The sequence below is a fragment of the Hyperolius riggenbachi genome, chromosome 1, assembly GCF_040937935.1.
Source record: "Hyperolius riggenbachi isolate aHypRig1 chromosome 1, aHypRig1.pri, whole genome shotgun sequence".
Lineage (NCBI taxonomy): Eukaryota > Metazoa > Chordata > Amphibia > Anura > Hyperoliidae > Hyperolius > Hyperolius riggenbachi.
Genome location: NC_090646.1, coordinates 608,187,582 through 608,203,673, shown reverse-complemented (window position 1 = coordinate 608,203,673; position 16,092 = coordinate 608,187,582). Strand labels below are relative to the sequence as shown.

General features: G+C 44.5%; 1 protein-coding gene across 3 annotated transcripts in view; it reads left to right on the top strand.

The window, feature by feature from the left end:
- SGTB (small glutamine rich tetratricopeptide repeat co-chaperone beta) overlaps positions 1-16,092 on the top strand; it is a 63,652-nt gene that overhangs the window by 24,663 nt on the left and 22,897 nt on the right. For all 3 annotated transcript variants that reach the window (XM_068271783.1, XM_068271785.1, XM_068271784.1), the window contains exons 3-5: positions 5,930-6,033; positions 13,709-13,787; positions 14,404-14,503. In XM_068271783.1, coding sequence (XP_068127884.1) covers positions 5,930-6,033; positions 13,709-13,787; positions 14,404-14,503 — 283 coding nt within the window. The remainder of the gene's footprint in view (positions 1-5,929; positions 6,034-13,708; positions 13,788-14,403; positions 14,504-16,092) is intronic.

Below are 16,092 nucleotides of genomic sequence, written 5' to 3'. Positions count from 1 at the left end.
ATTGTGGTTATGGCTTATCCTGCCTCCTCAGATCAATACAGACAGGGACGTAGCAATAGGGGGTGCAGAGGTTGTGACTGCATCGGGGGCCCTTGGGCCAGAGGGTCTGCGAGGGGCCCTTGCTCAACTGCAGTATTAGCTCTCTTTTGGTCCTGTGCTCATAATCACTTCTATAGATACTTTGAATAGTAATAATCATTAACAAGCTGTTCCCCATCCCCTTCTTGCACCTCTCTGATACTGTAGTTGCCATTGGCAGGTTTTGGTGCGCTGTATCAATTGTTATGTATAGAGTAATTGGGGGGGCCCCAATGTAAAACTTGCATCGGGGCCCACAGCTCCTTAGCTACGCCACTGAATACAGATTATGTGCCTAACGGCCAAGCTTTGCAAAGCTCGAGGGCGTATTATCTGTATTGACCTGAGGAGGCGGGATAAGCCAGTGAAATGCATTGCCCCTATTTTTTGTGCAATAAAACTGGAAATATCCACTATAACACAACTGGTGTATGAGAGGTAAGCTAACACTCTCTCTATTTCTAAACTGTTTTAATTGTTGCATATAGTTTTGTGTGCTGCCGACCAGTAGTCATTTTATATAACTGCTTCAGTACCTCAGGGGACAATTTAGAAACGGGTGAATTGGCTATTCTGCAGAAAAAGTGACAAAAATATTCAACTTGATTATCAGCATTTATTCTTGTCAGGACAAAAAATTCTCGATCACATACAACCATAGTGTACTAGTTAAAGGATCCCTGAACAGAGCTGAAAATGGAATATTGAACTTAACTGGGGCTTCCTCCAACCTCCTGTAGCCCTAGAGGTCCCTCAGTGTCTTTTGGGCCCCTTCGTTTGCCTGTTGATGGCTACGTAATCTGTGTGACCCGGTCGGGAGTCGTGCGCAACATAGCTGTTAGTTGGACATGTAAGGGCAGTCAGACAGGTAGTGGTGGGCAAAGTGGGTGGTCAGACAAAGCAGAAATCACCAGCAAGGCGAGTACTCAGAAAGGCAAAGGTTGGCCTCAATCTGACATGGTAGTAACAGGATGACATAATGGGAGTACATAGTCACAGAGAAATAGCTGCATTGGTACCAACTGGTGAGTGGTTCTCCCCATGCTTATGTTGGCCATTTGGTGTGCAATGCACATGAACATACATGCACACTTATGTTTTGAGTCTTTGCCATGCTACACATGCCGTTTGCATAAGGCCACGTTCTGACAGAAACTTGTTTGCTCAAACTCATATGTGGGCACCCATATGGCCAACCGATGGGCCAAGGCCGGTAATTGACTGTGACACACAGATTTAACCACTATTGCCATTTGGACTTGGTGCTGCAAAGTGACCAATCAGAAAGCTTGCTACCTGCCATTGTTTTTCTTTCAAAGAATCTCTTCCTGTTCATTGCATGTGCAGGGAATAACACAGTAAGGTGGATAATTGTAGGGGTATGATTTTGTATTCTCAACTTGAAACAGAGCATCTCTGAACTTCCTGTTATTTATTAGTCTGCTGACTGGACAGTGAAGAATAAATTCTATGAGTCATTACTTTGCTCTCTCCTCCTGTCAGCAGACTCCTAGTATTACAGTGACACACTCAGCAATGCAATAAAGCCTGACTGTACTCTGCTGCTGACCTTCTTCCTCCCAGTCCTGATGTGTACATATTACAGGATGATATATAAAGGCAGATTTAGATGCTTATCTGTATTTTTCTGTTTGTTTTAACCATTTAAGGACCGGGCTACCTTTCTGTGATCTGTGCTGCGTGGGCTCTCCAGCCCACAGCACAGACCACCTTGCAGGCAAGGCGACCAGACTTCCCCCCCCCCTTTTTCCCCCACTAGGGGGATGTCCTGCTGGGGGGGTCTGATCTTCGCCGGCTACCTGCGTGTAGCGGGGGGCTCAAAGCCCCCTCCGCAGCGATTCCCAGCCTCCCTGTACTTCCCTCCCTCCCCTCCTCTATCAGATGCCGGCGATCCCCGGCCAATCAGAGGCCAAGGATCGCCGATCTCCTTTACGGCGCTGCTGATTTCTTCCCCGCATGTTTACAATTAGCCTGTGAGCCGCGATCGGAGGCTCGCAGGCTGTTCACGGAGACACCCTCCGTGAACTGACATGGAACGGTCGCTCAAACGAGCGGCCGTTTCCATGGTAACACCACTTCGACCTGCCGACGCCTATTGGCGTTAGGCGGTCGTTAAGTGTTAATGACAAAATAACTGAAAGGGAATTGGAATGAAAAGTAGAGTCTGGCTTTAAAGGGAAGGTAAAACACTAATATGCCACGCTTGTATTAATTCTTGGGCAGCAGAGAAATCTGTAGGCTTACCTCCTTACGCCCACTTCCATAAAGTGTAAAATATATCAAAAAATTCCTTGTGCCAGTGATCCAATCTTCACAAAAATGTATTTGCTTAAAATAAAATAAATACAATTGCATAAAATGAATCTATTTCCATCCATAGCCGCCTATCTGGCCAGATAACCACACACAATCACACACCACATACACACTGACCTCTAAAGCCTCATCTACATCAGATTGACCAGTGATCTGATAAGAAATTGCACCGTGTGTAGACATCCAAATTGTTTCTGATCAATTTTGCAATAGGTTTTGCATTAAGTACCCAAAATCTATTGCAAAATCTAACGCAATCCGATTGGACAGGTTGGAGATTATCGAATCGATCTGTCGATCTGACAGAAAATTGTACTGTGTTGACAACCAATATTCACTGCTTGATGTCTTATCCAATCCTTGTAAATCACAGTGGTTCAGTCCGTCATATACTGGTCTGCTATGTGTGCGCTGCACTCAGTATATTACACCCTTTAGGGCCTGTTTTCACTAGCCACTGTGCATAGCTACGAGACGCGCGGTGGCTCTTCTGGGTCTGCAGAAATGTAGACGAATCCCAGAAGCCGTGCCATGCAAGGCTATGGGATTCGCTGCCTCCTGCGCGAAAACTGTGGGCAATGCTGGCCAATTCGCTAGGGCAAGCGATTCGGCCGGCGGTGCAATTATTTCCTATGGCGGAGTTTCCCTGAGCAATTTGCCTGCGGGGAAACTCTTCGGATTCGGCCCGGTTTACGCACCAGTGGAAACGGGCCCTTACTCTCAGCTCTTTGCTGCTTCAATAGGAAGTTCATTAAAAAAGCCTCTGTTGGTCTACAATTCAGTTGCAGCCTATGAGCGCTGTCATTTGTTTGATGTCTGTTTGAGAGAAATGTGTATACCATTTTATGACTAGCAGCGCTAGGAAAAAATAGTGTTTTTATCGTTAGACTAGCGGTAGGTCTTCCCCGAGAGGACCCGTCACTGCCGTGGGGAAGTTTAATAGGGGATAATTTGTTCACATATTATTTATACTGAAGCTAACGTCCTCCTTTGCTGTACCTGTTTTGAATGCATGTTGTGTATTTTAGTCCACAATTGTGGAGCTCTGCACATCTATTGCAGGTAGTCAATTCGCACCTGGCGATTGTTTTTTAGCGATCACGTTTTGCGCTTCTATAGCACTAAAACACGTTCGCCGGGAAATCGCCTGAAAATGGTGCAGGCTATGTGTTTGGCGTTTTTGGGCGATTAGCGCAAATCGCCCAAATGAGAACAGGCCCATAGACTTTTATTACCCAAGCTCTTTGAAAAGCGGTAGCGTTTGAGCGTTTTGCCAAAATCGCAGGCAAAACGCTCAAGTGTGAATGGGCCCCTTCTTTAAAGGACTGCATAAGACATGAAGCAGTGAATATTGGTTGTCAATAGAGAGATCTAATCAAGCACAGATAGAGGTCAGTGTGTATGTGGTGTGTGATTGTGTGTGGTTATCTGGCCAGATAGGTGGCTGTGGATGGAAATAGATTCATTTTATGCAACTGTATTTTTATTTTATTTTAAGCGAATACATTTTTTGTGAAGATTGGTTCACTGGCGCAAGGAATTTTTTGATATATTTGGCTTTAAAGTGGTATAAAACCCTGACCTAATATTTAATAAAAAACATGTTTTCCTACTTTGTACATGCCATACGGTTATCATATTTGCATTTGTGCAGAAATATTATTATTCATTTAGAAATGACAAGTTCCCAAAAGTACAGTTTTTTTCTTTGATAGCTGACTTTGCATTTTATTCATAACTGGTTTATTCATTATGTATTGAAGGCAGAAATACTTTGAGCTTCTGTCTGTGTCCAGGAGCTTCTCCACAGTCAGAGAATGTCACATTCCTCACTTGATACAATTAAGTAAACACAAGATAACATTATCTCCAACTTCTGATTCCTCCAGATTTATCTGCACTGAACTTTTAAGTCCTGTGTGTAACCCTTTGAATGCTGTTCTAGTAAAAAAAAAATGCTGGTTGTATATAATATGCTGTAAATAATTTTTTAGAGCAAAGAAATGCTGGGTTTCATTCCGCTTTAAAGGAATCCTGAAGTAGGCGGGATATGAAGACTGATAGGTCGGTTTCACACCTATCAGTAGCGGTGCTTGCAGAAACCAGCCTACATATGACCCTGGGCCACCATGTGACATATCCAATTAGTACATGCAACCGGAATCGAAATGTTGATTGGCCGCCAAGTCGCCTGATGTATGGCCACCATTAGTGATATGACTATACACTCTGTAAAGTGCTGCAGAAGATGTCAGTGCAATATAAATAACTGGGTTGAGCAAGAACATTCTCACAAAAGGCGAGATCGTTCCACAGTGTGTGGAAGGTGAGAGCGATGCATGATGGGGGTTATCTCACTTGAGCCACCTTCCGATACATTCTGTGTTGTGTTTCATCTTCTTAAACTTCTGCCTGCAAAGCCAGACCTTCCCCTATAAAGGAACGCAGTATAGAACACATGGGAATGCAGGTGGGGCCTAGGTGAGTTATCCCCCACATAAACCCCTCTTACCTCCCACGCAGTCACTTGCGTGTGGTCCGGTATTAGTCATTAGTTTCAGAACTGGTTCTGATGCAGTTCTGAAACATACCTGAAGAAGAAAGTTAAAGTTTCGAAAGCTTGCAAAGAAATCTTGTACAGTTAGTCATTAAAGGTATCACCTAAACTACTTTTGTTGTGATGTCTTCGGATTCTCCTGCACAGTGCAGCGCTTTTTGCGTGAATGTTCTCTCTGATCCCTGGGGAATATTAGAGTCAGCCTCAGGCCTGGATTTACATCACAGGAGCCTATAGGCACAGACGTCCTGGCACCTTAGACTTTACCCTCCATGAACCTACAAACCCCGCCGAACCGCACCACAAGTGTCCTGGCTGGCCCAGCTGTCACTCCTCCCTTACTTTCCTTTCCCATCATAGGTGCCTCTTAATATTAGGTAGCCAGAAGAACCTTAGTATTAAGGATCTAGAGTTGCCTCAGACTGAAGGGAGATATTGTCAGTGGAATGCAGAGACCCAGGTGGGTAACCTCTCATTTACACTTTCATCAGGACTCTGCATAGAGAAGGAGGGAGGGAGGCACTCGGGGAGAGGAGTGAGCCGCCTTTCCATCATCAGGCGCCTGTAGGCATGTGCCTTATGGTAAATCCAGCCCTGGTCAGCCTCCATATAGCTTTGACTGTAAGCTTCCTTTCATTTGAGCCTCTTCACAGCAATCAAGTGACACAGCTATGGCTTCCATGTAATGCTGGCGGCTGGCACTGCCTAGCTCCCAGTAGTATCATTGGATGCAAGTCACACCTTGCCCAATACATGTAACATATGAGTTATGTGCCAATGGGCAGAGAAGATGTACTTTGCTTTGTAGCTAGTAATGACCATCTGTACTGTCACATCAGCCCTCATAAACAACTGAACTGTCTCTATGGGCTGCTTAGGTGAAATGCATTTACATCACATTAGTACCTCTTGTACAAGTGCTTTGTTACAGATAATTACTCATTTGTTCCCATCCAGTTGCAGTGCAGTGTCTGGAGACGGTTTTTAAGATCACAGCTGGAGACGTACATCTTGCTGCTCCCAACACCTTGGAGGAAATATTTTCACAAGCACAATTCAAGGTAGCTTTCCTTTTTTTTTTTTTTTTTTTTTTTTTAAAGAAATATTTTTATTGAACATTTTCAATCAACAGGCAATATGACAAGCTTTTTGCCGCCAGCGCGGATCACAAAAGTACAGCATCATATTACTCTATACAATATACAGTATATGATGTCAACCTTTTAGATAATTCCCCTTCACCAACATGATACTGGACTCCCCACCCCACAAAAAACGTGACTGCTCATCTAGTACATCTCTTTCTCTTCCCCCATAAGTGCTCCGTCCTGAATAGGGGAAGCTATGACCAGTCTATGTAACAACAACAACAACAAATAACATTTGTAAAGCGCTTTTCTCCCGTGGGACTCAAAGCGCATAAGCATGGCTCCGACCATCGTGGTACAGAGGAAGAATTTTATAAATCTGGAAATGCCAGGCTAAACAGGTGGCTTTTCAGTCTGGATTTGAATAGCTCCAGGGATGGTGCTGTCTTTACTGGATGTGGTAGGGAGTTCCAAAGAGTAGGGGCAGCATGACAGAAGGCTCTGTGTCCAGATTTTTTGAGGTGCACTCTGGGAGTGACCAAGTTTATAGAACTTGCTGATCTGAGGTTGTGAGAGGTGTGGTGCAGCTTCAGCAAGTCCTTCATGTATCCAGGGCCCAGATTGTGCAGGGATTTGAATGTCAGCAGACCAATCTTGAAGAGTATTCTCCATTCTACTGGTAGCTAGTGCAGTGAGCGAAGGATCGGTGTAATGTGACAGTGGCGAGGCTGGTTTGTTAGCAATCTGGCAGCAGCATTCTGCACTAATTGCAGGCGACGCAGGTCTTTTTTGGGGAGGCCAGCATAAAGGGCATTGCAGTAGTCCAGCCGTGATGTGATGAAGGCGTGGACTAGGGTTTGAAGATCCTCTGGGGGAATCAGATGTTTAATCTTTGCAATGTTCTTCAGATGAAAGAAGGAAGATTTAACTACAGATGAAATTTGGTTTCTGAAACTCAATTCCCCATCGATTAGTACGCCAAGGCTGCGCACAAGGTTGGAGCTGTTTATGTCTGAATTCCCAATCCTGATTGGTGTTGCTTTAGGATAGAGCTGTTTTGATGGCGAGCACTGGCTTTGGACAAACAGGACCTCAGTTTTGTCAGCATTCAGTTTCAACCAGTTATCATTCATCCATGCCTGAAGCTCAGCTAAGCAAGAGTTTATTTTTGGGGTAGGGTCTGTTCCACCAGGTTTGAAGGACAGGTATAGCTGTGTGTCATCGGCGTAGCAGTGGTACGTCAGGCCATGTCGTTGGATAAGTGTACCGAGTGGCAACATGTAGATTGCAAACAGCAGAGGGGATAGGATTGATCCTTGTGGCACTCCGAATTGTAGAGGTGCAGGTTTGGACATTATAGGTCCTAGGGATACTCTCTGTGTTCTGTCAGTCAGGAATGATCTGAACCACTGGAGGACTGATCCACTGATGCCACAGTACTCCTGCAGTCTGTTAAGCAGGATTTCATGGTCAACTGTATCAAAAGCAGCTGAGAGATCCAACAGGATTAGGATGGAGCATTCCCCTCTGTCCCCTGCCATGAGCAGATCGTTGCAGACTTGGATGAGGGCTGTTTCACAGCTGTGGTGTTTCTTAAAGCCATATTGTAGAGGGTCCAGGATGTTGTTTACTGACAGCCTGGTTTCAAGTTGCAGATAGACAGCCTTTTCAATGACTTTACCTAAGAAGGGGAGGTTGGAGACAGGTCTGTAGCTGCTCATAGCATCTGGATCCATGGAAGGTTTTTTAAGAAGGGGCTTGATGATTCCTTCTTTTAGAGAGGTAGGAAACCTCCCTGCTTGCAGAGAGCAATTTACTATTTTGTGAAATGCTGGACCAAGCAGGTCAGGGCATTTCAGCATATGTTTAGTTGGTCCAGGGTCCAGGTCGCAGGTTGTCTGGCGGAGACGACAGAGGATGTCTGAGATCTCTTCCTCACTAATACTTTTGAAATCAGTCCAGGGTGTTAGGTTGTTTTTGCAGCTATTTCCATTAGTTGCATGAGTCTTGGGTGCTGTGGACTGAATGAGAGACCCAGTGGCGTAGCTAAGGAGCTGTGGGCCCCGATGCAAGTTTTACAATGGGGCCCCCCTAGCACTCTATACATAACAACTGATACGGCACACCAAAACTTGCCAATGGCTACTACAGTGTCAGAGGTGAAAGAAGGGGATGGGGAACAGCTTGTTAATGATTACTGCTATCCATAGCACCTATAAAAGTGATTATTATGAGCACAGGACAAATAGAGTGCTAATACTGTAGTTGAGGGAGGGCCCTTCGGGGCCCCTCTGGCCCAAGGGCCCTGATGCGGTCGCTACCGCTGCACCCCCTATTGCTACGCCCCTGGAGAGACCGAATAGAAGATACTTTGTCAGCAAAGTAGCAGGCAAATTTCTCACATAGCTCCTTATAGGGAGTTATAGTGGGTTTTAGACAGGATGGATTACATAGTCTATCAACTGTGCGGAATAGTTGGGCTGGTCTGTTGGCGGCCTTTGCGATCTCCTGTGATAGGTAGGAGGATTTTTTCTTGGTGATCGCATTTTGGTAGCTTTCCCGGTGAGAGACAAGGGTGTGTTTATCTTTTGAATTCTGAGATTTTCGCCACTTCCTTTCTAGTCTGCGCACTTCTTTCTTTAGGTCCTTTAGTGAGCTGTCAAACCACCGTGCATGGTGAAGTGGTGTAGATCGTTTGATGCGAACTGGAGCGAGGGCGTCATAGGCAGATGACACTGCATGGTTGTACATCAGGACCATGGAGTCTGGGTCTGCGCAATGTAGTAGACTGCAAATGTAGTACATTTGCAGTCTACTCAATCCACTTCCAGAGTACCAAGTGTCCCTGAGATCTTGTTCTTTAAAGTGAACCAGAGATGAAGCACCCTCATGTATTTTACTATATATATCAGTGGTACCATTAGAGAAAGTACCTAGCCTGCTCTCTGTTTCATTCTTCACTGCTTAGGCTGCTTCTTTGCTTCCCAGTATACTTTTTTTCCATCTCGGGGAAAACCTGGAATTAGTTAAACTTTACACTATGACTAACAGACCCGGTCTATATAAACCATAATTAGATTAGCCAGCAACCACAGGACAGATCTATTCTGTTTTATACAATATAGGGTTTAAGGTATTATACATAATGAGGAAAAAAAAAAACATAATGTGGAGAGTTCCACTGAGTTGAATGACTCCAATGTGGCTGAGCAAAAGCCCATTTATGCCAAGATGTGGTGGGAAACGCATACTTGGAGTCCCACCTACCTGAAGGGAAATGTAGGTTGGTCTCCTAGTTTGGGTGTTTCTCTTCCGCTCCAATATTTATTGGCCTCTGTCTCACAATATTTTAACTATGTTAAGGAGTCATTCTCACGCCGATACACGTTAGTTTCTTTTGATGTATCGCTGTCCACAGTTTGATTAAATAAAGATTGGACATTTTAAAACAAACAAACAAACACAGAACATTTATATTGCGCTTTTCTCCTGGTGGACTCAAAGCGCCAGAGCTGCAGCCACTAGGACGCGCTCTATAGGCAGTAGCAGTGTTAGGGAGTTTTGCCCAAGATCTCCGACTGAATAGGTGCTGGCTTACTGAACAGGCAGAGCCGAGATTCGAACCCAGGTCTCCTGTGTCAGAGGCAGAGCCCTTGTCTATTAACACAAACAACAATGAAATAGGCTAAAAGCCTTTTTTTTTTAAATGCAGAGAGAGGTACTGCTTGCTTCTATCTCCCACAATACAACAAGGTTAACAGCCAGGAATCTGTCATAGCCTAGGGCCTAGGATAAAACATAACACTGCAGTGTTCTCCCCAGGCTCTTTTAAGCTGGCCATACACTGGCCTGATTTACCGCCGTTTCGACAGCAGATTCGATCACTGGGATCGAATCTGCTGCCAATCGTTCGCGCTACACACCGAATTTCGATTCATTTCGTCCGATCCCGTCGATCGCGCCGTGCGGAAAATTACCGTCGATCGCCCGCGGGTAAAGAGCACATCGCTAGCGGCGTTCGAGTGCCCGACGACCGACGCAATAGAGCCCGCATACATTACCTGCTCCGCCGGCGCGACTGCCCCCGCTCATCTCCACTCTTCTCCGCTCTGGTCTCCGGCATGCCTTCACTTCTTCCTGCCCGGCAGGAAGTTTAAACAGTAGAGGGCGCTCTACTGTTTAAACTTCCTGCCGGGCAGGAAGAAGTGAAGCATGCTGGAGCCGGAGACCAGAGCGGAGAAGAAGAGCGGAGAGAGACCCAGGAGTCGCGCCGGCGGAGCAGGTAATGTATGCGGCGGGGGAGGGGGGGGGGGGAGCGGCGGCAGCAGCACCACCACCACAACAGATTGTGATCGGTTTCAGGCTGAAATCGATTCACAATCTGTTTGCAGTAAAGGTAGCCATACGATCCCTCTCTGATCAGATTCGATCAGATAGGGATCTGTCTGTTGGTCGAATCTGATGGCAAATCGACCAGTGTATGGCCACCTTTAGTCAGGTGCTCCACCCGGCTGTCATCAGCTCAACTCCTCCTCTGATGTAAGCAGAGTAGTGTAGAGAAGCACCAGCCCTGCATTCTATTCTCATGCCACCCGCCTACTTTTTCATGCCACCCGGCTGGAAAAAAATTTCTGGGGAGAACACTGCACTGTGGGAGAGATCTCAACTCAATATCAGCCACACCGATGTTCCTGGTGAACTACTACACAAAAGAAATATTTCTTGTAGAAAGGGGATAAAGTTCAACCCTGGGTTATAGTTGCTCTTTGGAGTGATTTCGATTTCTTCCACTTTCTGGGGTGGAGATGTAACAAATGGGAAAGGGATACATAGAATGTCTTTACCAGTTCAATATGTGGATTACCTACTGGTCTAGAAGATTAGCTGGTATCAAAATCAAGTTTGGAATAAAAAATTGCTTTATGAATATTTACTCATTAAATTACAGACAGCCATGGGATACTAATTAAAACAGGTTCATCCCAAAAGGAATAAGTTGGACACATTACATAGAGTTTGTCACATTTCTCACTTTTAACATGTTTGATTACCTAATTAATCTTGATCACATCCACAAAGCCGCAGGTTTTCTCACTGGCAAACTCTAGGGAAATCTCGAGATGTCAAAGCTTGTTTCTTTATTTGGAAGGATAAGAGCATGTACTTCAAGCGCTAGAAGCAAAATCATTCTGAAGGGTAATATGCAGAAGGTGCAGTCTAGATTTGCATTGACATTTACTTCTTTTACCCTTTTATATACTGTAATTTTAACAGAATGCTTTTTTACTGCTGTTTACACAAATTAAAACTTGTGGAACAATAAAGAGATCCTAACTGTAGAAATGTAAAAAAAAAAAAACACTTATTTTTTCAATCTACAGTGGAAACTTTGTTTGCAAGCATACTTCTTTCAGGAGACATGCTTGTAATCCAAAGCACTCTTATATCAAAGCGAACTTCCCCAAAAGGAATAATGCAAACTCAGATGATTGAAGCATGCTCCAATGAAGCATTGGCATTGTGTAACTATATTTTTTTATTGCAGCACCTGTTATGCTATTTGAGGAAGCATATATGTCAATATATTTTGTTGCCTATATTAGAGTCTTGTCATATACCTCACGGTGTCGTTTTTTAATTGGTTGTAACTGTATTGGCATTTAATAAAGATTATTGCTATATATTATCAGAGTTGTTGAGGCTGTATTTATATTATTTCTAACAAGGATGTCTTTTTTTGTGTATGATTTGTATTTAGTCTATCATCCATGCTATGGCAGCACTTTTTAAAGCGATAGCACATTTTTTTGGCTCATTATTTTAGTTCACTTCCTACAAAATGGGCATTTATAAACATCCTATTTGTGCACCTTTATTGAAAATAGGATATTTAGAAAAGTTCTGCTTTTCCACTAAAGTGCATGTGCATTCGCGCTGCAGTAGTACACACGCTTGTACACATGCGCGCACATTTGAACCCTTCAGCCCATGGCATGAAGAGCTTAAAACATAAAGTGATGTCCAACTGACAGGGCCGGTTTAAGCAATAATGGGGCCGCAGGGCAAAATAAACCTGGGGGGCCCCCCCAACAGATACCCTGGAACAAAAATCTGCATTAAGGGACCTTTTTTGCAGCTGGTATAGTCAGGGTGTGAAGCCCCAATCGGTCCGAGCTCCACATTCTGGCTACCCCAGCCTGCATGGGGGACAAGGGGTTAAAAAGTTTCAGGAGGGGGGACCCCACATAATTTTTTTTTTTTTTAAAAATCCCACACTCTAAACATAAAAAAAAAATTGGGAAGATAGGAAAAAATGCCAGCGATCTTCATGCAGCCATATTGCGGCTGCATAGCGATCCCTGGCCAAAGCGCTGCGGCTGCGTATGGACCCCCAGGAAACCCCGTCAGGAAATGTATTGCTCTTTCTTTTGATACATGTAAAAATTACACTACCGTTAGGTTTGCTACTAAAAGTGACATTTACCGCATTTAAAAGTATCCTTTTTTCCTTCGAAACTTTAAAGAGGAACTGTAACGACAAAACGGCCCCTGGGGGGTACTCACCTCGGGTGGGGGAAGCCTCAGGATCCTAATGAGGCTTCCCACGCCGTCCTGCATCCCTCGGGGGTCTCGCTGTAGCCCTCCGTACAGCCGTGACGCAATATTTACCTTCCTGGCTCCTGCGCAGGCGCTCTGATGGCTGTCGGCGCCGAAGTAGGCGGAAATACCCGATCGCCGTCGGGTCTGCTCTACTGCGCAGGCGCAAGTTTCCGGCGCGTGCGCAGTAGAGCGGACCCGACGGAGATCGGGTATTTCCGTCTATTTCCGTGCCGAAAGTCGCCACAGCGCCCCCGCTGGAGCCAGCAAAGGTAAATATTGAAGCTACAGTCGGCTCTGTCGCCGGCTGTTCGGAGGGCTGCAGCGAGACCCCCGTGGGACAGAGGACGGCGTGGGAAGCCTCATTAGGATCCGGAGGCTTCCCCCACCCGAGGTGAGTACCCCCCAGGGGAGGTTTTTGTTGTTACAGAGTCTCTTTAAAATCGATTTTCTCAAAAACTATAAGGTCTTTTTGAAAAAAATGTTTTTCCTCTTATTCCCAATGATCTCCTTAACATATTATGCAAATTTAGGGTTTCTAGCATTTAAGGTGGATTTGCTATTAACCATTAAAGACGGCAGGTTTTTAAATGTGTATTTTTTTTCCTTTGAAACTTTAAAATCGATTTTCTCAAAAACTATAAGGTCGATTTGAATTTTTTTTGCCTCTTGTAGCCACTGGGGGCCCCTACAAGCTCTGGGGCCCTGGGGCAATTGCCCCCTTTGCCTCTATGGTAGCGCCGGCCCTGCCAACTGTAGCTAGCTTATATTTATATAACATGACCTACAAAAATAGGAACCATAACAGAATTACATCACAATTATTTCCCTCGTCAGCCCTTGGCTTGCTCCATGCACAGCTTAGAAACACAATGAGATTCCTATATGCTGTAATGTCCTATTTATCTTGTTTCAAAGTTGAAATGATGAGATAACTCTTTTTTTATGCCCTGTCTTCTTTTTGGTGTTTGACATGAAAGCTTGTGTGCTCTGTTTATGCTGGTTGTACTTTACCTTGACACAAATAAGACTTTTTTTTTATTTTCTGCAGAATGAAGAATTAACTCCAGCAGAATCACCATCATCCTCTCCGGCGGACATAGAAAAGGCTGAGCAGCTAAAAGATGAAGGTATACAGTCCATTTCATGGGTAGTGATTGATGATGCGCTGTAATGAATCTTTACAGTCTTGTCACAGACAGCAAATCACTCTGAGGATGGTTTCAGTAATGCTGCCTTAGTGCTGTGGCAATTGTGAATAGGATAGGAATGATAATGGCAAGAGCAGTGCTTTGTGATACACTGGGAGACAGACATCTCAAGCTCACTCCAACCTGAATTATCGCAATTCTTTCTGTTTTAAGAAAGCAAACTTTTGTTTTGTATTAGTACAAAAGACAATAACTCCAGGTCACGTAAATTTGGGCACGATACGCGCCATTCAGTTTGGGTGCGGCAATCCAAAGAGTGCCTGCTATTGACAGATGCAATTTGCATTAAGGGTGGCCCCGGTGTTTTATCCCAACTCTACATGGGTGCTGGGGGGGGGGGGGGTCTTTAGGGTTAAGTGTGGAGGGGTTTAAGACTGGTCAACCAACTAGGGGTAGCCATGGATGAAGTATGTGTGTGTGTGTGGGGGGGGATTAAGTTTAGGTGCCCATCAGATAGGATTCCTGTCTTACTGTTGTATATTGACCTTTTCATTTTGCTGAGCACCGTGTAACTCTGAACACATTGTTGATGCAGGTAATAATTACATGAAGGAACAGAACTATGAAGCTGCTGTAGATTGTTACTCGCAGGCGGTGGAGTTGGATGCAAACAATGCAGTGTATTACTGCAACAGGTACCAGTTTCATAATGAATATGTTGTGTGTTTCTGTAGTGCATACTGTTATTTTACTAACAAGTGAAACAAAAAGGTGAGGTTGTTTCTCTTGTCTCAAAATATCAATCTGTCACCACAGGCAGGGTCAAATTGCAACCATAGTAAGGGCCTGTTTTACAAAGGCACCCTCACACCACACAACAAATAGTTAAGGTTTTGTGTTTGTACTGACCTGAGGAAGCAGGCAGAGTCCCGTGAAATGCATTGTCTACAACAAAACCGTTTTTACCATAAAGACTCCTCTTTCCCACCCTTGTGAGTCCTCATTAGAAGTAAGATACCTCTCGTGCTATACTTTATAGAATAAGTCCATTCACCCTATTATATTTTGGGCACCTCCCCAACATTCCCATTCCTGTCAAAAAAGGTAAGGTTATTTCTCTAGTCTCAAAATATCAATCTGCCACCACATGCAGGGTCAAATTGCAACCATAGTAAGGGCCGACTCACATGGACGTCTAAACAGCGTTAAATGATTGCCGTGGCAAAGGATGGACAGCTTTCTGTACAATCATTTACCATCTGGTATAAGACTGAACAGAGGCGCCAAAAGTATAAAAGCAGTGTTTAAAACGTTATATATATATAATGCTTTTCACCCCTCAGTGCTTAAAAGAAGAATTTGATTAATTGTCTATCATGTTGTGTTCAAAGTCACATACCAAATACGTGCCTTTCTGTCCCTACCAGTGTACTCCTACCTCTACTACCTGAAGAAAAGGGCATAGACCTGCGAAACGCGTTGTAAACGATATCCTGGAGTGTACCAATAAATTTATTTTTTTTGTAAAAATACATGATTTTCCGTGTCTGCTCTAAGGAGGTAAGTCCACCACTGCCTCCTAAGCAATTTTTAACGTTTTAAACACTGCTTTTATACTTTTGGCGCCTCTGTTCAGTCTTATACCATATCTTATATCCACCCTTGGTGGAGGGGGATACCCCTTCTTCTTCACGTCTACAGAGAGCGACTTCTTAGCCCTGAGTGGGGACAGGCCAATCTCCCCACCTGCCTATACAGTGGTTGCCTGGAGGTAACCCTGGTTTGTGAGTATATACATTACTCTTCATTATACCATTTTTGACCTAACTTACTACACTATTTTGGGCTCTCGGTTCTCCCATTTATAAATCATTTACCATCATTCGCCCAAATGTTGGGATTGATCCTGTCATTTCCCGTCACCTCGTTTCCTCCTGGATGCCACAGACAGCATCCAGGGATGGTTAACCACGATGGATCCTTGTCCCCTGTGGGGGTCAAAGCAGGCCGTATTTTACAAATGATGGGAAGCACAGCAGAAGGTTGCTAAATGTTTGACCAAGACGCCCCGTGGCTGATTCTGACGCCCATCTGAACAAGGCCTAAACATCAATAATTTTACAATAATCATAATATTGTCACCTCATGTTGCATGATTTACATTCCAAAGTCAATTATAGGATTATAATTGCCCCCCCGGATTAGGTAGCCTCCCCTCCCTGGTGTAGTATGCCAGATGAGCCCCCCAGGAAGGATTAGGAAGCCTCCCCTTCCAGAGCTGAGT